The 24916-nt window shown below is 35.3% G+C and overlaps 1 protein-coding gene across 1 annotated transcript in view; it reads left to right on the forward strand.

Annotated features, from left to right (window-relative positions):
* Tbc1d32 (TBC1 domain family member 32) overlaps nt 1-24916 on the forward strand; it is a 146319-nt gene that overhangs the window by 43036 nt on the left and 78367 nt on the right. The window contains 10 exon segments of the mRNA XM_090338207.1: nt 1525-1665; nt 2955-3047; nt 5677-5819; nt 7535-7662; nt 12160-12361; nt 13078-13160; nt 14382-14520; nt 18196-18283; nt 20277-20395; nt 21908-22024. Coding sequence (XP_090194333.1) covers nt 1525-1665; nt 2955-3047; nt 5677-5819; nt 7535-7662; nt 12160-12361; nt 13078-13160; nt 14382-14520; nt 18196-18283; nt 20277-20395; nt 21908-22024 — 1253 coding nt within the window.

Consider the following 24916-nt stretch of genomic DNA (forward strand, 5'->3'; position numbering starts at 1 on the left):
TCCAGGGTTGAATATAATTTAGTTGTTATAGAGAAAGAACAGAAAATCAGTCAATTCAAATCTAGGACATATGAAAGAACGCTTCAGGAGATCCAAGATACAATTAGGAAGCCTAATTTAAGGCTAATTGGTATTGAGGAGGATCTGGAGAAAGAGGTCAATGGTATTGGAAATATACTTCAGGGAATCATCTCAGAGAACTTCCCAAATATCAAGAAGGGCAGGCCCATCCAGATAAATAAACTTTTAGAACCCCAAACAGACCAGACCAGAAAAGGATATCCCACCGCCACATTATAATTCGAACTGGATCAATAAAGACCAAAGAAAGGATCCTAAAGGCAGCCAGGTATAAGAGAACAATCACCTACAAAGGCAAACCAATCAGAATCACCCCAGATTTCTCAGCAGAGACCATGCAAGCAAGAAGAGATTGGAAGGATATATGTCATGCCCTCAAAGTTTTTTTTTTTTTTTTTTTTTTTTTTTGTTTTTGTTTTTTTTTGCTAGTCCTGGGCTTTAACTCAGGGCCTGAGTCCTGTCCTTGGACTTTCTCAAGGCTAGAGCTCTATCCCTTTAGCCTCAGCACCACTTCCAACTTTTTTCTATGCATGTGGTTCCAAGGAATCAATCCCTGGTCTTTGTGCATGGTAGGCAAGCACTCTACCACTAGGCCAAACTCCCGGCCCAATTTCAGGAACTTTTGTATGGTCATTACAATCAGTTTTCCACAATCTATATTTGATTAGGTTCTTTCTAAACACTCTTTAATCTTTTCCCTGTGTCCTCTGTTTTCATGTCCTTCTATTGTTCTGTCCTCTATGATGTGATTCCTCTAGTTTCTTATCCCTCCATTTCCTCTTACTTCCATGATAATCCCAAACTATTTTGTGTACCCTGAATTTGTGAGCCACATTTCTTATTTCTTACTGATTTCTAACATCAATGAATAGTTTAGAATTTTTCCTTATAGAAACTCAATAGGTCTGAAATGTGTATACAGGACAGTGAGTGAATGGAGAGAGAATGCATATTGTAGTCTCATGGGCTGACATGACTGTAAGTATAATTTGTTTTGTAATATATTAAGGTTGAGTATCTCTTATCCAAAATTTTGAGGCAAAAAAGATTTTAGAGGTTTTTTTTTTGGATTTGGCAATATTTAAATAGACAGACTACTTGTATTAATTTAATAGATAAAATTAAACAATAATATTTTCTATTGATGTCCTCTCTCCTTTAACTTGGTTTTTGAATCCTTCTTTGGTGACAGATAACACTGACAATTTTGGGGGTATTTTAGAATGAACATTGGATACTCTTATGAGAGTAGCCAATTTTTAGTGACTGCCTTTCTTCAGATTTAGTGTAAAGGATCTTAGGAAATAATAAGGAAGTAAAGAAACTACACAACAATATTTGATATAATTCTGAACATCAAACACATTTGATGTTCAGAAGAGAATGTAAACATACTGTAGAATATAACATCATCAAAATAAATGTTATTGTTTTCTTTTCAAGGGAACAAACAGAAAACTTTCTACTACTCAGGACAAGAATTACAGTATATATATTTCATTCATTCACTGTGCCTTTTAGGAAGATTACTAATCTATACACAAGGCAGAAAATTATTTCCAATAAAGCTAAAGAATAGAAAAGGTAAGTGCAGTTAAAAGACAGATGTTCAGATGTGGTAAGATTTATATGGTTATGAATATATATATGTACACATATATGCATATTTATGCCTGCCAAATATCACAGGCTGTCTTAAAATGGAGGTTGGAAGATTTATTCTACTGTAAAGCATAGGCACATATTCACCTCTTAATATCATGTATCCTTTTCCTATAATCTTTTAAAAAATTGGATGACATTAATTATGAAGGGAGGCAGATGTTTTATTGTTACATTTCCTCACATGTTTATAATGTCATCTCATTGCTTTAACACTTTCTTTCCCCTAACAATTTGAGCAGGTTTTATTGTTTTGTTTTCATAATGGCAAACTATCCATTTGGACCTTGCTGAAGCTTCTTTAGTGAGGTTTGGTAAACTATAGCCCACAGGCCAAATCTGGTCTTCCATCTGGTCTGTGCACTTGTGAGTCAGAAATGCTTTGTACGTTTTTAAATTGTTAAAAAAATTAGATTATTTTGTGACATGTGAAAGATGCACAAATACTAAACTTCACTGTACATACAGTTTTACTGGTAACACTTTTTAATAGCCATAGTCATTTACTTTCTACTTAGTACCTTATCAGCAGACGAGTATTTCTGCAAATTGGTTTGGACATAACACCTAAAATATTGACTGTTTTGTCTTTAATAGGATATGTTTGCTGACTTTTTTTCTTTTTTTTTCTTTTTTTTTTTTGCCAGTCCTGGGCTTGAGCTCAGGGCCTGAGCACTGTCCTTGGGCTTTCTTCAAGGCTAGAGTTCTACCCTGAGCCACAGCACCACTTCCAGCTTTTCTCTATGTATGTGGTACCGAGGAATTGAACCCGGGTCTTCATGCATGCTAGGCAAGCACTCTACCACTAGGCCAAACTCCCAGCCCTGCTGACTTATTTTCTATAGAACCATATAAGTTAGTTGGGCGAGTAGGTAATTAGATTGAAGTTTCTTATCCATAACCAAAGTCATCTCACAGTCGTGATGAGATTTGTCCACCTTTCTATTACGTTTATCTTAAGCTGTTGTCTCAAAGCAGATTCAGTGGTTTATCTCCACCTTATAACCTCTCGTGTTATTTGCCCTTTTGTCTTTTATTGTCCTGTCTAAATGGTTTTGGAGGAGTCATCTGTCTTCCATTGTGGTTTTCTGCTGATTTAAGTTTTCATAGAGACTATGATGTAATCATTAAAATGGTTGGAATTCAGCTGAATTTTTTAGATTGTAAGTATGTGAGAAATAAATATTCTTTTTCATTTTTTCTTTGTGAAGAGTCACTGTCCCTCACAGATCTGCTGGTTCTTTTTACCCAACTTATCTATTATTCACCAAGTTGTTCAAAGATGACATCAGCCGCACACTCAGGTAACTCTGCTTCTGTCTAACATATTTAAGTATTCTATTTCCTAGTTGTTTTGAATGACTGACATAGTCTGGAAAATAGAATTTATTAAGTTACAGAATTATTGGTAAGAAATTACATTAGGAGCTGGGCACGGTGGTTCACACCTGTAATCCCTAGGCACTCAAGAGGCTGAGATCTGAGTTCAAAGCCAGCCCGGGCACAAAAAGACCTGAGACTCTTATCTCCAAATAACTCTAGAAAATGTATAGTGGGGCTTGGCACAAGAGTAGGGCAGTAGCCTTGAGCTGAAGAGCTTAGGGATAATGCCCAGGCCCAGGGGTAGAACAGTAGCCTTGAGCTGAAGAGCTCAAGGGACAGCACCCAGGCCAATTTCAAGCCCCATGACCCATATAAAAAAATTACATTGTTTCTGAAATAAGCCATTTTGTTCATTAATGTTCTAAAATATTTCAAATCTATTAATCTTATTATGGTGAATCAGTTTTGCTGAGATTTATTTTTTTTGCCAGCCCTGGGGCTTGAACTCAGGGCCTGGGCACTGTCACTGAGCATTTCTGTGCTCAAGGCTAGTGCTCTACCACTTTCGGCATTACTTTTAGCTTTTTCTGTGTATGTGGTACCAAGGAGTTGAACCCAGGGCTTCATGCATGCTCGACAGGCACTCTACCACTGAGCCACTTTTCCAGCCCCTTGTTGAGAATTTTAATGTTCCTTCTTTTTTTTTTTTTTTTGCCAGTCGTAGGCCTTGAACTCAGGGCCTGGGCACTATCCTTGGACTTTCTCAAGGCTAGACCTCTACCACTTGAGCCACAGCACAATTTCTGGCTTTTTGCTGTGTATGTGGTACCAAGGAATTGAACCTGGGTCTTTGTGCATGCTAGGCAAGCACTCTACCACTAGGCTAAACTCCCAGCTCATGTTCCTTCTTTTTAAGATGAAGAAATAATAAGAAAAATTTGATAGATATTACATGGTTCTTTTTAATATCCTCTATTCTTTATTCTTGCCAGGATTTTTTTTTTAAATCAGCTTTCTTGTTTCAACTCACATTCAAAAACCTCAGTCATTTTCAGGGTCTTCTTTTATCTATTTTTTGTTTGTTTTATTTACTATTATTATTATTATTATTATTATTATTATTATTATTATTATTTGCTAGTCCTGGCCTTGAGCTCAGGGTCTGAGCATTGTCCTTGAACTTTCTCAAGGCTAGAGCTCTACCACTTGATTCTCAGCAACTCTTCTGGCTTTTTTTCTAGGTATGTGGTACTGAGGAATCAAACCCGGGTCTTCATGTATGCAAGACAAGCACTTTACCACTAGGCCAAACTCCCAGCCCCAGGGTCTTCTTTTATTGGGGGGTACAGAAAAAAAAATAGAATCTTCATCTTTTTTTTTTCTGTAAAGTCCTTTTCAGTCTTATGTTGACTATCATATAACCATTTTAATTATTGATATTTAAAAGGTAGCTTCTACTTTTCCTTTGAGTACCAATATGCTTAAAAAGTAAAACACTTAATGTGAAATCACCTCAATAAACTAGATCATAGTGTCTTAAAATTGGGAAGTGTCTTGGAAGTATTTGCACAAATTCTGAGAAAAATATATGGTTCAAAGAAAAATCTGCAGATAAGTGCTCATAGCTCCTGCCTATAATCCTAGTCAGAAGGCTGTTGTCAGGATTGTGTTTTGGCCATCTCTAGGCAGGAAAGTCCATGAGACTTTGCTGTGGCTGAAGTAACAGAGCACTAGTCTTGAGCACAGATCGGCTTGGGAACAGTACCTAGGGCCATAGTTCAAGCCCTAGAGACTAGGAAAACAAAAAAAGAAAAGAAAAGGAAAAAAATCTGATTTGGTTTGGGCTACATATTAGTACTGTAATACATCTCTGGCTATACGATTTATATATTGATCTTAACAGTGATTCTCAGGCTACTTCTGATTTACACCATTTACATGTGAGGTTCTAGCCATAGTCCCTACCCACATCCTTTGGTTGTAGCCTACATTGTTATTAGCATTTTGGTGATTTTCTACTGTATTGTTTGTATCTTATTTGTCTTATTCTCTGGCTAGAATGTCTAGTACAAAGTATGTGTTAGGCTGGCAGTTATCGGAGACTGGAAGAATTATTGAATAGCTAAATGCTTACTTGTTGATAGCATCACTTGTTTGAACTTTCTCATCTGGATTGGTTGGGGGAAAAAAAAAGATTGTAACCTTTTCTATTTTTTTCTTTTTAGGTTGACCCTGAAATCTTAACAGCACCAAAAAAAAGAAAAAAAGTTTAGATTTATTGGATAGTGAACTTTATACAGCAATTTTAACTAAAACATAATCAAAAGCAATAGGAGTATCTATTATTATTATTACTACTATTATTATTGTTGTTATTATTATTTTGCCAATCCTGGGGCTTGAACTCAGGGCTGGGGCACTATCCTTGAGCTTCATTTGCATATGGCTAGCACTCTGCCTTGTGAGGCACTTCTACCTTTTTGTGTTTATGTGGTTTTAAGGAATGAAACCCAGGGCTTCACGCATGCTAGGCAAGCACTCTACCACGGAGCCACATTTCCTGCCCCTAGTATTAAACATTTTGACTTTTCCAATACTTCTCTTTGTCAGAAAAGTATTCCCCTGCAAGTATGGTGACTGAAGTTCTACAGATACTCTGTGATCAAAAAGAATGTGCAGTTGAATGCTTATATAATAGCACAGTGATAGAGACACTGGTCCATCCTATCCACAACTTGATGAAGGGGATTGAGGTTGGTATTGCTTCCTTTAGAGGACAGTATTTTCACTGGGTAATTGGACTCCACTTTACTTTTGACATTCTTGAAATATTTAATTGCCTTTCTCTCTTTGCTGATACACATTTTTACTTGTTAAATCATAGTTTATGTAGTTAGTTCACTTATTAATTATGACAAGGGGGGATGCTGTAAATATCACATCTTAATTCTTTCCTAATCTTTTTGGATCTCTTGATTCAAAGGACTTAGAAAAATTGCACTAGTAAGAAGCCATTTGTCTTAGAAATGTAGTAAATCTTATGAGTCTTTCTTTTTGATGACAATTTTACAGTCTGTGGAAATATGATTATTTTCCTGAGGATTGATATCTCAGAAGGAAAGCTTGTATATAATCCCATTTCTGAACTCGTGTATATCTCTTACAGATTAATGTAGTGTTAATCCCTTACATTCTGTGAGATCACCATTACTGAGGCTAAAAAAAGTGACTTGCTCAAAGATTAACATTGAACATTAACTGCATCAAAAGGCTGAGAGATCTTACCATTTTGTGTTTGTTTTGTGAACTTTTCACTATGTGCATGTCCCTTATTTGCCCATACCTTCATGGAGAGTCACACACTTTCTCTCTTAGTCACTAAGGTATTTTATTTTGTGTCCCCACAGTGTTTACTTTTGCACTTGTACTTATATTGCAGTAGTTTATTCTTCAGGCCAGGAAGAATCCTATGACCATAGTAGATCATCGCTATCTGATGTAAGACTCAGTATCACCTATTGAGCCACCACTATATCATTGTTCTGTGCTGGAGCCTCTTTAATGGGAGAATGGGACTTTGAGTTCAATAGCATTTAAAATGAGAATCACAAAGTTTTATAACTAATGCATGTTTCCATATGTTAAAGACTATTATGTATTTTCAGGTATGTGAATATGTATAAATATCCATTTATATGAAAACACATAAAAGGAAATACCTAGGTAGGGAAGGCTTTCTTATGAAGAGTATTTTATATGAAAATATGATACTGTCATATAATTTACATACTAATTCTACATATTTTTATGACAACATTCCTGGCATCCCACATTAAATTAACCAGTCAGATTCATGGGAGTATATTAGTTGTGGTGCATTATACTTTATATTTTATTATAGAACATCTACATAGGGAGACATGGCATCTGTGTTAGGAACTTAGTTCATTCTGAATGAATAGGCGTTTGTTTAAATGGGCTCCAGGACGTTGTTCTCCAGTTTGTAGTATGTTTTGCAATATGATGGTAAGAGCATTTTAGTAGTTTTTACAGTGAGGACCTAAGTTGTTGTGGTTTATTATCTCACTGAAGGAAAGTTTTGGCTAGTGGCCAGATTGGTGCTCAGGTGCTCACTGGGTATGGAGTTCTAACAAAGTAGAAAAGATGGCGCTACTACTTTTGTTAACCAGAATTGTATACATAGCAACTGTAACAGAAGAGCTACTTTCAAGAACTAGTTCAGATGAAAACCTGACTTATTTGCCTCATGAGCTGTGCTGGTACAATAATATAATCTAATGATACATTTAATTCCATCGTATTATTTCACAATGAAGCAAACCATTAAAGTGAATTTTAGGGGGAGGGGTTATTGTGGTTGTGGTAATATAACTTTTATTGGACTACATACCATCCTCGATATGTTATAAAATCACATGAGTTGTCTTGTTGTCTTTTTGATTCACAGGCTACTCCAAATTGCTCTGAAACAGCTTTAATTCATATTGCTGATATCTTGGCAAGGATTGCTTCTGTGGAAGAAGGACTTATTTTACTTCTTTATGGGGAAAATGTGCACTCTTCTAAAGAAGAAAGGTATCTGCCTACATTTTAAATCTGGATAGCCATATCAGATACAGTTAGGTTCCCTGACCAATCATTCACAACATGCTAAGTGATTTTTAATAGAATATTTAAAAATAAAAATGGGGTGATTAACTCCATGTGGGATGCCTCTCACCACTTCCTTTGTTTTCTCTTTTTGAGACTCTGTCTTGCAAACTTCCAAAGCCACACATTATTGATTTAAAGCAAACCAAAAAATAAAAGTTACTCAAAGGAAATATAGCTATTTTAACTATTTCCCCTTCTTCCTTCTCTGCTCTCCTTCCTTAGCCAGTTGTAACCAATGGTAACCCTTTGATGTCCAAAGTTCTAGACTTTTTCTCATACATAATGCATGCATACAATACACATGCATTTTTATCTCCTCCATCTAAAATGGTGCCAGTTTAGATACAGTCTACAATTTGAGTTTTTATGTTTTCATTGAGATTGTTTTAGGTGAGTACAGAATGAAATATTATTTCAGATAGATGTATTATCCTCTTTGTCTTATTTTACCATAACTTTCTAAAATATTTTCCCTGGTAATGGGTATCAGATTGGATGTGGAATTTTACCTTCAAAAATCACTTTGCAGCAAATTTTCATTTTCTTTTTTAGCCTGTTGAAGTAATAGATTAATTGTTTAGAATGTTAAATTAGCCTTATATGCTTATAATAAATCCTACTTGGTAGTGATGAATAATTCCTGGTATACATTGTTTGGAGTTCTTTAAGATTTCTGTCATGTGAATGAAAGATAGCTGTCACTTTGTAATTCCATTGTTGAATTTTGGTGTTGTAATTTAGGCACTACTCATTCTTGTTTTTTTTTTTTGTCAGTCCTGGGTCTTGAACTCAAGACCTGGGTGTTGTCGCTGAGCTTTTCAGCTCAAGGCTACCGCTCTGTCCCTTGAGTACCACTTCTAATTTTCTGATGGTTACTTGGAGATAAGAGTCTCATGGACTTTATTTCCTAGGCTGGCTTTGAACTGCAATCCTCAGATCTCAGCCTCCTGAGTAGTTAGGATTACAGGCATGAGCCACTGTGTCCCACTGAATTACTCATTCTTTTTCTGTCCTGTGGAAAGGTCTGTAAAGAACTGATCATGTTTTTTTCCTTATATTTTTAAAAATGGATTGATGAACTCATCTGAGCCATGTGCCTTGTATTTTCATTATCAATTCAATTTGCTTAAAATATATAGGCGTATTCAGGATACTTCTTTTCTCTGGTGTGAGTTATAGCAGATTGTGTTTGGTGAGGCAGTAACTCAGAAAATTCTTAAATTTGTGGGCACATAGTTGTTTATAATATTTGATGCTATTTTTTTGTCTGTAGGATCAGTAGTGATAGCCTTCTTTTATTTTGATGTGACTAGTTTTTTTAGTTCTATTGACTGGAGGCGTATCAAGTTTACACTCCTTTCAAAAACTAAATCTTTGCTTTATTAATATTCTCATGAAGTATATCTCCAGCCTTAGCTATGCAAGCACAGAAAGACCATTGCAGCCTTTGTTCAGAGGGGCCTAGATATACATCTTAAAGTTGTTGGTGGACGTTGGCTTAGTCTAAGTGACACTGCTTTTGCAGCAATGGAGACTCCAAGACTTGAGTCATGATGAGGGCTGCTATCCAGATTTCTAAAGGATGCCAGAGAGGACCAACAGTTCCCTATGAGAGACTGATGTGTGAAGCTGTGAGGAGGAAGCTCAAACTGCATGGAAATTCTAGGATATTAGCAATGTCAGGAATGTGGAATGTTTGCTCAGGAAAGCCACAGGCAACAAGTAGAGCCAGCTCCAGGGAGACACCAATGTGGACTGCATAATGTAAGAGCCATAGTGATAGGGCTCAAATTATGATAACATGTGAAGAAAAGATAGTGTTAAAATGGAGCCAGGGGCTGGGAGTTTGGCCTAGTGGTAGAGTGCTTGCCTAGCATGCACGAAGACTCAGGTTCAATTCCTTGGTGCCACATACATAGAAAAAAGCCAGAGGTGGTGTGGCTCAAGAGGTAGAGCTCTAGCCTTGCAAAACCCCAGGACAGTGCTCAGGCCCTGAACCCAAACCCAGGACTGGCAAAAAAAAAATGGTGCTTGGAAAATTGGATGTCCACATTTAGAAGACTGAAAGATCATCATGTGATGATCTTTCACATTAAGATGTGAAAATTTGAAATGACTACAGGAAACTACTTCAGACACAGACAAACACTTTTTGAAGCTGACTCTAATAACTCAGGAAATATAATCAAGAATTGACACATTAAAGACCTTCAACACAGCATATGAATCAAATATCAGGGTAAAGAGGCAGCTTATTGAATGGGAGAAATTTTTTTCCTGGTATTCATTCAAAAATCTTGAATACACAAAGGCTTCCAAAAGCAAAACACTAAAGGTACAAATAACCTAATTAATAAATGGACAAATAAACTGAAGAGACAATTCTCAGAAAAATTAAAAATAGCAGTATATACAGGAAAAATATGTTTTAAATCATTAGGCAAAAAGGAAATGTAAATCAAGACTGACTTGAAAGACTGAAGGTATGGCACAGGTGGCAGACCATACTGGCTGTGAATAGACTATGCCAGTCTCATGCCAGTTCGAATGGCTGTCTTAAGGAAAATAATCAAGAAATGCTGGCAAGTAATTAGGGAAAAGGTATCCTTATACACAGTTCTTGAGAATGTAAATTAGTCTGCTTTTTTTGAAATTAGTTTGGGAATTTACAAAAAAAAGAATAAATTTCAAATATAACTACCATATTATCCTGCTATGTTTGTGTGGGCATAATTCTGAAAAGAGTCAGAATAGAGCTATGTACACAGCCCTGTTTATGGAAGTAATGCTTACAATAGCCAAGTTAAGGAATTAGCTTAGATGCCTGTCAACAGATGAATGGTTAAAAAATTGCACCGTGTGTGTGTGGGGGGGGGAGAAGAATAGAATCATATTTTCAGGAAAATGGATGGATCTGGAAGTTGTCATGTCAAGTAAAATAATCTAAACTCAGGCAAATATATCATGCTTTTTACTGATACATAGATTCTAGATTTTAAAAATATTTGAAATAAAAGAACTATTTTGCAATAGAAAGTGAATGGAAGGAAGGAGAACAGATGTAAGTGGTAATCTTTCTAAGAGGAACATGATTGAAGTACATTATATATATATATATACAAAATATAATAAACCCCTTTATTGAGTATAGTTATTACATAATAATATAAAAAAGGAATATTTTTTTTCCCTGAACCTTCCTTTTACAGTTAAAAGCATATGTTCTGCTTATTTCTATTAGCAAGAGACTGGAATAATCTCAAATATCTGGTAATAAGCCTGATTCATTAAATTATTTTCACACAGTTGACTGAGCATCTTGCTTTAAAGAAGGAATTAGCTATATTTTTATAAAATGCCATACTATTTTCATCAGTATATAATAAGTGAGAAAGAAAGCTGAGAAGAATTCTTCTAGGATGCTGTCTTTTGCATAATAGAATATGAGTAGTATTTTTATAATTCTTGGAGGCAATTATAAATGGATAATTTGAAAACATGCAAATAATTTTAGGGGAGAGGAGAGATAAGCAGGAAGAAACATATATGGAAAAGATACTACACAATGACTATATTAGATATGATACGGGAATCACATAGCTGTTTTGCATATTAAATGTAATGCAGAATTTAAAAGCTAACATCAAAATGGGTAAAGTTATCAATTACATTTGTAACATTTTATGCAGAGACAACATTTCTTCCCAAGTATACATGAATATTTGTGTAATATTCAAACAGTACTTGTGTAAATTCTACCATGGACAAATTATTATTGTTTTATTTTTTTTTTGTCATTCCTGGGGCTTAAACTCAGGGCCTGGGCATTGTCCTTGGACACTTTTTGCTCAAGGCTAACACTCTGCCACTTGAGCTATAGCGCCACTACTGGCTTTTTCTATGTATGTAGTACCACGTAATTGAACCCAGGTTTTCATGCATGCTAGGCAAGCTCTTTACCACTAAACCAAATTCCCAACCCTGAACAAACTACTTTTAATACAATCAGAAGAAATTTGATTTGGGCTGACAAGTGGGATATTAAGAATTGTGAGTGAGCATTTTCACCCATTTTACTCTTTACCTATTATGACTAGTAAATGTGTTTGAGCCTTTGACATACAGGTTATGGGATGAGACGTGGATAAACAGTGCTTATCATGGAGAACTTAAGACTGTTTTCCCTGCAATGTCAAGAATGTCCAGTCTTGACTATCTGGCATCTGTCACCTTCTAAGTGTATATAGCTTTCCTGTTTCTTTCCTATGTGGATTTTCTTTTCTCCATTCCATGGAAACTTTTCTCATCCTTAGACATAATAGGCTGCAAAAAGCTCTTAGGGTGATTGAAAGTAAATAAACAGAAGTTGTGATGGGGTTAACTTTTGAGTATGTAATCACTTCTCATGTCATCTTTTAGTTCCACAGGTGCCCATATAATTGCCCAGTTTTCAAAGAAGCTTCTTGATGAAGATATTTCCATCTTTTCTGGTTCTGAAATGTTACCTGTGGTTAAAGGAGCTTTTATTTCCGTGTGTCGGCAAATATATGGTACATGTGAAGGCTTGCAAGCATTACTTCCTTACAGTTTGCATGAATCTATTGCAAAGGCATGGAAGAAGGTATGTATTTACAAATTCCTTCTGCTTCCTTGCAGATGTTTATTTGAATTACAGGCTGCATTATAATAGCATACTGTGGATAAATATCATACTGTGCAAATATGACTCGTTAAGCCTCACCATTTGGGACATTTCTGCTTCTGAATTTGGTACAGGAGGCCTTTATGATTCCTTGCAGTGAAACAAGATTTTAAAGTTTTCTCAGAGTTCCACAAAGTCTTATTTTCTGGTAGGAGAAGCATTGCCTTCTCTTTGCAAAGGCTAAGTTAGATCAAAAGCCACGTTTAGAGGAAGGTGGGTTTTGTTATGGGTAACTAACACCATAAAATAGCAATAGTCATGTATAGGATAGATACTGTTTTCTGTGGCTCACTTAGGAAATACTTTTTGTGACATTTAAAAGCATATAATCTAGTGTTTGTTTCATTGTGTAGACCAGGGTGGCCTTAGAACTTGATGTGCAGATCAGGCTGGTGTAGAAGTTACCATCCGTTTGCTTAAGCATCCCCAGTGTTGGGTCTGCAGGCTTGTGCTGTGCTACCTGCTCCAAATTATTTATTCATTAAAAAATGTTTGTTATCAAGGTGATGTACAGAAAGTAACCTAATGTTTCGTTTACATTAAGGATCGCCATCTCAAAATGCAGAATCAGAGATCTCATCAGTAGGGTTATCAATCAATAAAAATAATATCAATCCATCTGTTACGGTTTTTAGATGAGTTTGCTATCGGAGAGAATTCCTACTCCTGTAGAAGGTTCCGATTCTATTTCTTCAGTAAGCCAGGAATCTCAAAACATGTGAGTGCAATTGTCAGTCATCTGTTTATTATCGTGGCTGAGGTAATTTTAAACTTATTGACATGTAAGAGAATTCTGTGGTAATAATTTTAACAATGTATACATGCATGATCCAAGAAAATTTTAGTTTGAAGGAATTTTAGAGAGTATGTGACACAACCTTTTTAAAAATACTCATTTTTATTTCATTTTGTGCTTGCACATTGGGTTGGGAAACTTGACATATTATAGGGTTTTCAGGAAATTTGGGGAATTAGCAAATACTAAAGTTGGAAAGTTAATTGGAGTGTTCAGTAGAAGTAAAATGTTTTTAAATGCCACTAAAATCCTTATGTACTTAAATTATAACTTTTTTCTAAGTGAAGCAAGAGTTCATTTTTAATTAGGTTTTGGCATTTAAAAAAGATTTAAATCAGCATTTATATCAAATTTTAATTTGGGTAACTTTTTTTTTTACAATTATCAAGATATGGAGTTAGATTTATGCAGCCTTTTTTTTTTTTTAAACTGAGGTCTGGTGACATATGTTATTAGATTTTCCTTTTAATTTTATAATGAAAAGTTTTGCAGAGTCTAAGAAGATAATAATTAGAAGGAAATTTAAGGACTATTCTTAATTTAAAAATGTTGAATTTCTTTTCTAGGTAAGCATTATTTAGCAATGCGTTTAAAAAGTTCTTTTCATTCTCTTTGCCTGGGGAATCTTGATAGGTTTTTCTCTGAATGAATTTGTTGATTTTACATACAGATGTGTTCTAGGAAAAAAATAATGCTGTTTCTTACAAGTAAGATAAAACATACAAAAATAAAAAAGTGACAAGTATAATATGATTTAGAAATTCAGAAATCAGTTGCCTTTTAATGAAAAGAATGTACAGAAATACTTGAGGGTTGAGGCTTGGGGAAATATAAGCCCAACAGAATTCTAACGGAGTAGAATGAAATTAGGGCTGGATGAGAGAGCACAGGTGCAATATAATTGCCTATACACATGGTTAATAATTGATTTACTCATCAAAGGAAAATTAGAGCTAGGGAAGTTGTAAGACCAAAAGAATTTATTATAAAATAAAGCATTCTTTTTTCTTTTAAAATAAATATTGAGATTTAACCATCATTGTCTACTCTACAAATCAATTTAATTTTTTGAATAGTCAGCTGAAATGTTTTCAGTTTTGATTACATTAAGAGTAGCTGTACATTTCTTTTTACCTGTCTCAGTATTGCTTGGGAAGACAATTTGTTAGATGATTTGCTGAATTTTGCCGCCACCCCCAAAGGATTGCTCCTTCTTCAAAGAACAGGTGCCATCAATGAATGTGTGACATTTATGTTCAACCAATACACAAAAAAATTACAGGTATGAATTACCATCTGCCACAGGTAAAAGGAATTTTTGTTGTCATCAAAGGCTTTAAGATTCACATTTTGTTTCCTATGTGTGAACAGGTTATTAAGCTTCAAATAAAAAGCCTGTAATTCTTGGTATTGTTTACAGAAAGTGATAAAAGAGTTCATTTTGATGTCTGAGGCTGTTTATAGACATGTAAACAGTCAGATGGAATTGAGAAATTCAGTTAATCATCCAGATGTTTTCAAAATGTGACATCAAACATCTCGATCCTGGAGACCATTGAGTTGTATTTGGCTTTTTTAAAATGTGCCATTATAAATATATTTGTCTTTTTGAGCTTTTAAGGCTCTTTGTCTTACTTTCAAAAGTATTTTTATTCATAGTTCTTTTGGTGACTAAGGTCAAATGTGAGAGCTGTCTTTCATATCAAAACGTTTTCTTCTTTTCTTGTTTTAGGCAGCTGTTTTGTTTTGATGTTATTAGGTTGCCTGATGCTAGGTCCTTTTTTTTTTTTTTTAATACTTTCTTACTCTATTCAGTTCTAATTTTCTGGATTAAAAAAATGATAGGAAAACAATTCTGCCTTAATGTGGTCTCTCTCTATGAAGAATAAATAGTTCCTGACTGTTCTTTTATGAGTTATAATGATTTTATATCAGTTTGTGGGATTATGATATTAGAATTGTATGGGTAGATGTATGTTTTATTGAAATAGACCATGAGTACAGAGCATTTAGTTATTTCTGTGCCTCAGCTTATGGCATGCTGTCTTCATCCATTTTAGTGTGATTCTTCTTTTGTTTCACTCATTTTATTCTAGTGTCATTCTTGATTTCTGCTTCAATTTCACTTCCATGTTTAAATGTCTGATAGTCTAATAACCGTTGGATGTACTTCTTTTACAATATGTAGACTATTTTTTCAGACTTCTTACATTGGTATAGACGTTGTGTTTTTGAATTCCTTTACCAGTGAGCTTGCACGTTTTCTTGTATAGTAGTTAACTATTTAGGGCATGGTTTGACATGTTTGAAAAAAATGCAGGCTATTAAAGGGCATTTTCTTTTATATTTAGGTACTTCAGATTGTATAGCCACATCCTTTGCTGACAAATCTCAATTTGGAGATCATTTCTTCCTCCCCCCCCCTTTTATTAATTGAAGGTCATAGGGCTTGAACTCTTGGCCTGGGCACTGTCCCTGCGCTCTTCAGCTCAAGGCTACTGCTTACCCCTAGGCCTGAGTGTTGTCCCTGAGCTCTTCAGCTTATGGCTGTTGCCCTACCCTTGAGCCACAGCACCACTTCCCGTTTTCTACTGATTAATTGGAGATAAGAGTGTCATAGTCTTTTGTGTCCAAGATGATTTTGAACAGGAATCATCATATCTCAGCCTCCTGAGTACTAGGATTACAGATGTGAGCCACTGTGCCCTAAGAGGAGATCATTTATTAGGTCTGTTTTATGTTAATACATATGAAAACCTAGTCTACTTTTGCATTGTACTAGTGATTTTTGTGGAAGATAATTGCTTCCTTGACTTGAGTGATTCTCAGCCTTATGATTTAATTCCACCATCAATGTCATCACCACAGGCTACTTGATGCTATTTAAGGTATTTTTTTTTTTTTTGCCAGTCTTGGAGATTGAACTCAGGGCCTGAACTCAGGGACTGAGTACTATCCTTGAGCTTTCTCAAGGCAAGAGCTCTACCACTTGAGCCACAGCACCATTTCAGGTTTTTTCTATGTATGTGGTACCAAGGAGTTAAACCTGGGTCTTTGTGCATGCTAGGCAAGCACTCTACCACTAGGCCAAACACCCAGCCCTCAAGGTAGTTTACAGTGCTTTTCAAGGAAGCAAGTAGACCAGGTAGTTTCCTTAGATCAACAAGGGAGAAAATGGAGATTCATTTAGTTAAATTATTTATTGCAAAGATCCAGTATCTGTTTAAACTACGGTAAGACTAAAACTCAGGTTTCCATGTCTTTGACAGTGTATTCTTTCTTTTCCTCTTTCTCTCATTTGAAATTTGCAGGTATCTATGCTTATAGGTATCTGAATCTGCAGAGCCAATGTGTGTGTGTGTGTGTGTGTGTGTGTGTGTGTGTGTACTTGTACATGGGTGTAAATTGCAGAATAAAGTACTTTAGTTATCTGAGGAGGAGAAATGGGAAAGGGTAGACATTTATCTAATAGCAAAATATAGTATTGTAAATAAGAAAAAAGGATATTATGACTAATAAAAGCAGAAAAAGAAATGGTGGCTCATGCTTGTAATCCCAGCTACTCAGGAGGGCAGAAGTTAAATGGATCACAATTTGAGACCAGCTCAACGTAGTGAGATACTCCCATCCCCACAATAGGTAGCTGTGGTGGCATATTACTGTGGTCTTAGTTATGCTGGACACCATGGGTAGGAAGAAGGTAGTCAGAATGTACATGCAGGACCCACTCTGAAAAATTAAAGTACAAGGTTGCAGGGGTAAGGCTCAAATGGTGGAGTTCCTGCATAGCAAGCATGAGGTCCTGAGCTCAAAACCCTGTATTGCTACTACTAACAAGTCTTAGTTTCTTTGTAATTACACTTTTGCCTTAGAATTGACTGTATGGTTTAAATTTTAAAAGTATGAAAATAAAACATCCTTATAAATGAAATGCTTTAAAAACCATAAATTCTGAATGGTTAGAAGTCAAACATTTTATAAGCCATCATTTTATCCAAAGTCTGATAAGGAACATGTTATAATATCATTTTATTTCTTGTTCTTATTTGTGCTATGATTTATACTCATCTATGTACTGTACTCTTAATAAAAATAGGATATTCTTCTTGGATAGAAAGTTATTTAAGAATAGTTTTTTCAGGGCTAGAAATGTGGCCTAGTGATAGAGTGCTTGTCTAGCATGCATGAAGCCTGGGTTGATTCTTCAGTACCACATATACTGGAAGTGGTGCTGTGTCTCAAGTGGTAGTAAGCTCGCCTCTTGCCTTGAGAAAACTGGACAGTGTCCAGGCCCTGCATTTAAGCCTTCAAGCCCCAGGTCTTGAAGAGAAATAAGAAAAAGAAAAAGAATATTTTTTCAATATTCTTTTTTTCTGCATGCTAACACATTACTGGTTAGACTTAGATAGTTTCCTTCATTAAGAGAAAAAATAACTTTCTCTTAAAAAATAGTTGTCACTGTAAAAAGAAAATGTAATCAGTAAAAAATTATTTGATTGCCTCAAAGCCTATTTGAAAACTGCCAGCCTATAGAGATTTACTAATGAAAAATTTATTAATGAAATGTAAACATAAAATATATTAATACCAACATAAACTACTAATAGGATAGTAAAATTTTTAATTAGAAGCAGTTTCACTCTTTTAAGTAAGTCACTTATTTTATGTATGAAAAAGGTAGGCCAAGATTAATAAATGGTTTTATAAAGAAATGTCTAGTCCTTTAATCTTAAAGGTATAGTGGCTATATAATACATCTAAAATGATAGCATGCAGGGTAATGTATAGAGGGGTTACATTTACATTCATCAGGTAATGGGTACATTACTTCTTGAACCTTGATACCCCTTCTCATGTTTTTTTCTCTCTTTCCTTCTCCCTATCCCCTCCCAATCATCATCTTGTTTTGTATTTAAATTGAATTTTATTCTTCCCATTATTATCTTTCTGTTGTTAGATCAACAGGCAAAAGGAGTTTGGCTATGGAGTGCTGGTTTCACAAGTAGCATCAACAGCAGCAGGTGCAGCAGCTCTACGAAATTCAGGTCCTTTTTCTTGTTATTTAAAATTATAAGTGGTTAAAAATGATCATGCCAACTGAGAATTTAGTGATGTGATCATGATCATAATTTGTTCAAACATATTTTTTTCACAAGTTAGATTTGCTACAGAATTTCCTCATTAGGTTTTCTCTTGCATGAAATTTCACTGGAAATTTTTTTCTATGAAATGTACACATCTTTGTTATTTCTTCTCTCTCTCTCTCTCTGTCTCTCTCTCTCTCTCTCTCTCTCTCTCTGTCTGTCTCTCTCTGTCTCTCTCTCTCTCTCTCTGTCAATTATGGTATCTACTGAACTAAATGGAAATTCTTGATGCTTACTGAATCTTCTCTTCTTTGAGACATTTTTTCTTCATATACCTTTCATTACTGTCTTTGAAGTTTTCTGTCAGTGTATATTCTCTAATATCAATGAAATTGTAGGAAATTAAAGCACTGGGTTTTGGTATGCTGTATGTTAAGATTTCTGAATAAGGTACAGTTCCTAGTAGGGAAGCTCTGCTTATATTTTCGAGGCTTTGCATTGGTGAATCATGGCATCAGTGATCACTATTCAGTCACTTCTCAATCATAAATATTTTTCCATGTGCTCACATTTTTTTTTGTGGTCATTGGGCTTGAACTCTGGGCCTGGGCACTGTCCCTGAGCTCTTCAGCTCAAGGTTACTGTCCTACCCTCTGAGCCACAGCCCCACTTCTTATTTTCTAGTGATTAATTGGAGATAAGATTCTCACAGTCTTTAGTACGCAGGCTGGCTTTGAACCGTGATCTTCAGATCTCAGCCTCCTGAATAGCTAGTATTACAGGCATGAGCCATTGTGTCAGCTGTATTACTTCTTTAATGAAACATAATTTGGGGGGCAATAATAGTCATAAACAGAACCATTGCTCTTCTTTTTTTTCAATTTAATTTTACTGTCAGGGGGATGTACAGAGGGATTACAGATACATTAATCTTCTATTTGTAATAAAACCCATGTAGTGTTATGTACTTGAACACTAAAATAGAAGTATTTGAAGACTAGAATTAGTTTTAGACCTTCCTCATGGTCAAATAGCTTCTGAGCCTCATGTTATCATACTTTTTACAAAAGGGTGAAGGATTTAGAATGCAAACTCTGACATTCTTATTCTTAGCGCCTGTATTATTTTTTTTGTAACACTAGAGAACCGCTATTTGTCTAATATTATTATGAGGGTATTTATTTTATGATTAGATATTTTACATTGTGTATGATTGGAGTTTTCACAGATTTAGTGATTTCATAATCCAGCTAAATAATGATTTTCATTTAGTTACTAGATATTTGATTCAAGATAATTTAAAGACTATTAAAACAAAAGTATACAATTCAGAATTGTTTTAAGCCTGTAGAATTACAAAAGCACATATGTTGAGGTAAGGAAATTTTTTTTTAGCTGCCTTCCTTGCTTCCTGGTACCTTCTTCTTTCTGTCTACAAACTCCAAACCTTTTAGATTATCTTACATTGTTGTCCCATTTGGTAAGGCAAAGTTTAATTCTTACTAATTACTATAGCCACATGATAAAAATCCATACTTCAAAATTCAGCAGCCTCCCAAAAAAATGGTTTCTTGGAATTTATTCCTTAGATTTTATGATAAGGAAATATCATAAAGATATATAAGAATAGGCAATATCATTTCTGTCGAGTTATTCCATGTAAGAGATGCATGTGTATGCCTTCTGTAATAGCAAGCCAGTCTTTTCACAGAGATAATAGTAATCAAGGTCCGGAAGCATAGTGTAGTGGTAGAGTGCTCCATTAGCATGCACAAAGGCCCTGGGTTCGATTCCTCAGTACCACATACACAGAGAAAGCTGGAAGTGGTGCTGTGGCTAAGAGGCAGAGTGCTAGCCTTGAGCAAAAAGTGTCCAAGGACAGTGCCCAGACCCTGAGTTCAAGTCCCAGGACTTGACATGAAATAAATGTGACATGAAATAAAATTCTTCCTAGGGTTTATTAATGCACTGATAGCTGAATTATGGTCCAATCTTGAGTGTGGAAGAGACGATGTTAGGGTAATCCACCCAAAATCTATTCCAGTGGATCCCATTGATCGAAGCTGTCAAAAGGTAAGATGTTACTTGATATGATAAATAATACATAGATTAAAATTTCTCCCCCAGAAATAAGTTTAAGCAGGTGGAATTCAAGCTGATTTTAGCTATGTTGAGACTTTCCTAAGTATGTTATGACTTACCCCTTTGAAAAGTTTTGATTTTTTTTTCTCCATACCTGGTCTTGAACTCAGAGTCCTTAACTATCATTGACTTTTTTGGTCAAGAGTAATGCCCCACCATTCATGGAATACTTCAAGACTCACTTTTCTAATTAATTGGAAATGGAATTTCAATTCTCAGTTGGGCCGCCTCCTCAACTTTTGAGTTAAGGAAAATATGTTTTTCAAAACCCTTAATAATGACAAATAAATACAATGAATTTTATATAAAATAAAGACACATTTGAAGGGCTTCAAAAAGTAACTAGATTTAATTGGAAACTCTTTAGAAACATGAGAGTGACAGTCTGAAAACTTAGTAAGGCAAGGGCAGAGGAAGAACATTAGAAGGATAAGAAAAGATTGTATAGACGACAGTTTGCCTGTGGCATATTTGATTAACTGGACTCCATGTTAGGGAGTAATAGAAAGGATGCATATGTGACGTGAGAGTAGGGGATCGGAACTAGTAAAAGATCCTGAAAGTCAAGCTAAGGAGTTTAGACTTGATGTCCAGTGATGGGTAACCACTAGATGTTTGGGAATGGGCAAGTCAAAGAATGAAGTACACCTGAGAAAATGGTGTTGCTTTTAGTCAGATAAAATTGGAGCAAGGAATCATAAAAATACCATGCAGAGATTAACTTGGTAAGATTGCACCAGTAAAATAAGCCAGTTTGATAGGAATAGCCATGACGTTAAAAATTATTTACAATATCTATTTAGTAGCATTTTTGTGAATAAATAAAAAACTATAGCACTTACTGTCTTTTTTTATTATTTTACCTTAGAGTCCTTATATAGTATTCTTTTTTTCAATATATCATATGTGACATTACAAAAAGTGACCATACTAATCATCAACTTTTTTTCCAGAGCCAAACTTTCAGAGAACTAGAGACCATTTTAAAGGGTTTTCCAGTTCTTACATATATTCTACTATAGTTTTTATTTCATGTTTTGCCAGCTTGTAGATTATTTTTTTTCTAGTCCTGGGGCTTGAATTGAGAGCCTGGGCACTGTTCTTGAACTTTCTCAAGGTTAGTGCTCTACCACTTGAGCCACAGAACCATATCTAGCTTTTTCTGTATATGTGGTACTGAGGAATCCATCCCAGGTCTTTGTGTATGCTAGGCAAGCACTCACCACTAGGCCACATGCCCAGCTTTGCTTTTAGATTATTTTTTTGTGTTTTACATGCTATTTTATGTCTGTCATATATGATATTTCAAATTTGGGTGAATTAACCAGATTTATTTAAACTATTAGGCCTCATAATAATACAGCTATAATATTTTATGTTAATGTTGTTTTGTGAATATTATTGGAAAAGAAAGAACTTTGAAGTTACTATCCTCTGCCCCAGTCCTTTCTAGAGTTGGTGAACTTGCTGTCCTTTCCTGCTGTGTATGAGCTTGTAGGCCATCAAGATCTTCCGAATAAAGCAGAATATTCCCTTCGTGAAGTTCCAACATGTATTATTGTAAGTAATTTTCTTTCAAATTTTCCCTTTTATAAATGTCTACTATTTGAGATATGTAGTAAATATGTAATTTGAAAACAGCAAAACAAAAACCAAAAGAAAACCCACTTATTGTCACTTAAAGTCAAATTGGCTTTTTTTCTATGAATTACCCATTTTTGAATTATCTATAAATGGAGACTGGTACTAGACACATAGTCTCCAAACCTATCAGAATACAAGGCTAACTCTCATCAACTAAGAAAGTGACTCGGAATAAGAAATGTATGTATAAAGGAGTTGTAGATGAATCATTATGTGATGAGTCATTGCTCTGTTACTCTTTCATTCGATAATTAGGAAATATGGATATAATTAGGAACTTATACTCAAAGAGTACAATACATTTTCTTCAAAATTTTACTGAACTATATGTTGTTGCCCCATGAGGGCAGTATGTGCATATTTATTTAATTTGAGACTTGTTTTATACTTACAAAGTTACCCAGATTATTAACTAGATTCAACCATTAAGTGATTTTTTGTACTTCTTTTTCTTTCAGTTTATGAGTTAAATGAAATAAAAATTAAATTCAAATGTGTATATACACACATATGAATATTAAGAAACAATTTCTGATACTGAAATACCATTAGTATTGGTTACATTTTCCTACTTTTTTGTTCTGTTCTTAACTGTTCATATGAACACGTTTACCCTTTTGTTTGATTAGCCTTTGTTAACTATAAATATACCTTAAAGAAACCTTTTTCTCCTATGTTAAAATTTTGATGTTATGTGAAGTGAAATATGATGATAGGTACTTCTTTTAGTTATAATTTTTTAAAAATATGCTTATTAATTTTAAATAAGTAATTGGACTAAGAGTTTTCAGTTCTAGAAGTCAGGGTACAAATACAATATATCTCGATCTATATCACTCCTCCCATCATTCTTCCGCCTTTGTTCCCCATTCCAGCCCTACCCTCAAGTTACATAGTATGATGTTTACGTAATGTAAATTGACTATGATTTGCAGGGACTTCTATCATGAAACTTTTAATCTACATTCTCTCATGTTCCTAAAGCTTTTCACTTGTATTTTTGTATTTTTTTGGTAATTTTACCTCTGTCCTTCTTATCATATTATCTATATCTTTTATATCTGTATCTTCCTTTATCTTTTTATTCTCTGATTCAGCTACTTAACCAGTTAAGTGACTGTTACTTCATTAGACCTTATTCCCCCCCCCTTTTTTTTGTCAGTTGTGAGGTTTGAGCTCTGGGCCTGAGCATTGTTCCTGAGCTTTTCTGCTCAAGCCTACTGCCCTACCCCTTGAGCCACACAGCCACTTCTGGTTTTATAATGGTCAGTTGGGGATATGAGTCTCAGGGACTTTAGTGCAATGGCTGGCTTTGAATTGCGACCCTCAGGTTTCAGCCTCCTGAGTAGCTACGATTGCAGGTGTGAGCCACTGCACCTGGCTACTCTGCCTTTTTTGCTATGTAAGGGCATTGTGCTCAGTGAAATAAACCAAGTAGTAGAGAAGGACAGGTATTACATGGTACCACCTGTTTGCAGAATCTAAAGTAATCATACTCATCAAAGTAAAGAGTAGATGATTGGTTGCCAAGGCTGGGGCAGGAGAAGAGGGGAAAATAAGCAGATATTATTCAAAGTGAATAAGTTTTGGTCATACCCTATCAATTGGTCCTAAAGATCTATTCTACAATCCACTGTTTATATTTATCAGTACTGTCTTATACATTTAAACTCTGTTAAGAAGGTATATGTATACTGAATTGATAAATGTTATCACACACAAAAGTAAAGAGGGAGGAAAAGTTTGGAGCTTGTAGAAAGAAGTAGTTAAAAGTGTATCAGCACTGGACCAGAAGTTTGGCCCAGGGGGTTCGATTTAGTGGTTACTATTTGCACAGGAAAAACAAAAAACAATAAAACAACTTTATCAGCACTAAACCTTTCCTTGTGTAACCAAGGAAAAATCTTTCTTTGCTTCCTCAGCTTCAGTCTCTCCACTCCCTGGCATTTCATGACTTACTGAGGACTAACTCCAGTTTCTGCCTTTGTGTACACATAACTATCACATCTGCTCTGTCTTAAATCTCCCTCTTTTTTCTTATAGGCTCACCCAGATAATATAAGATGATCATATATGCCTATCCTGGGGCTTGAACTCAGAGCCTTAGCTCTGTCCTTGGGCTTTTGCAAGACTAGAGTCTACCATTTGAGTCACAACCCCACTTCCGGCTTTTTCTATGTATGCGATACCAAGGAATTGACCCCGAGTTTTCATGCATGCTAGGCAAGCACTCTACCATTAGGCCAAACTCTTGGCCATATATCAGAATATTTAACTTAGCTAGGCACTATTGGTTTGTGCCTGTAACCCCAGCTCCTAAGGAAACTGAGATTTGGAAGAGTGAGGTTAGAAGCCAACCTGGGCAGAAAAGTTCTCAAGATTCTGAATGTAAAAGCCAAGCTGTGGGTTATCTCAAGTGGTAAATCACCAGCTGAACAAACAAGCAGAGCAGTCATTGGTACTAAGTTCAAATAGCACTACCTCCAAATGAAAACAGAACCAAAAACTAAAAAAGAAATCACTCAGATTTTTAACTTAATTACCTCTCCAAATACCCTTTCCCTAAAGAGTGTGGTATTCACAGGTTTTGAGGAAAAGGATATGAATGTACATTTTTGGGGGGGGAGGTTACATGAAATTTAGAGCCTTGTAACTGATGTGTTCCTCACAATTCACAGTTGCCTGTTTTCTAAAAGGAGTCAGGTGACACAGGTCTGGTGATAGGGACATTGGTGAATGGAGCAAGACTCATGTGCAGATTGATTTCATGTCAAATTTTTCTGTCTTTAGTTAGCCTTGGTTTCAGAA

The sequence above is a fragment of the Megascapheus bottae genome, chromosome 8 (genome assembly GCF_031878675.1).
Source record: "Megascapheus bottae isolate mThoBot1 chromosome 8, mThoBot2.hap1, whole genome shotgun sequence".
Taxonomy (NCBI): Eukaryota; Metazoa; Chordata; class Mammalia; order Rodentia; family Geomyidae; genus Megascapheus; species Megascapheus bottae.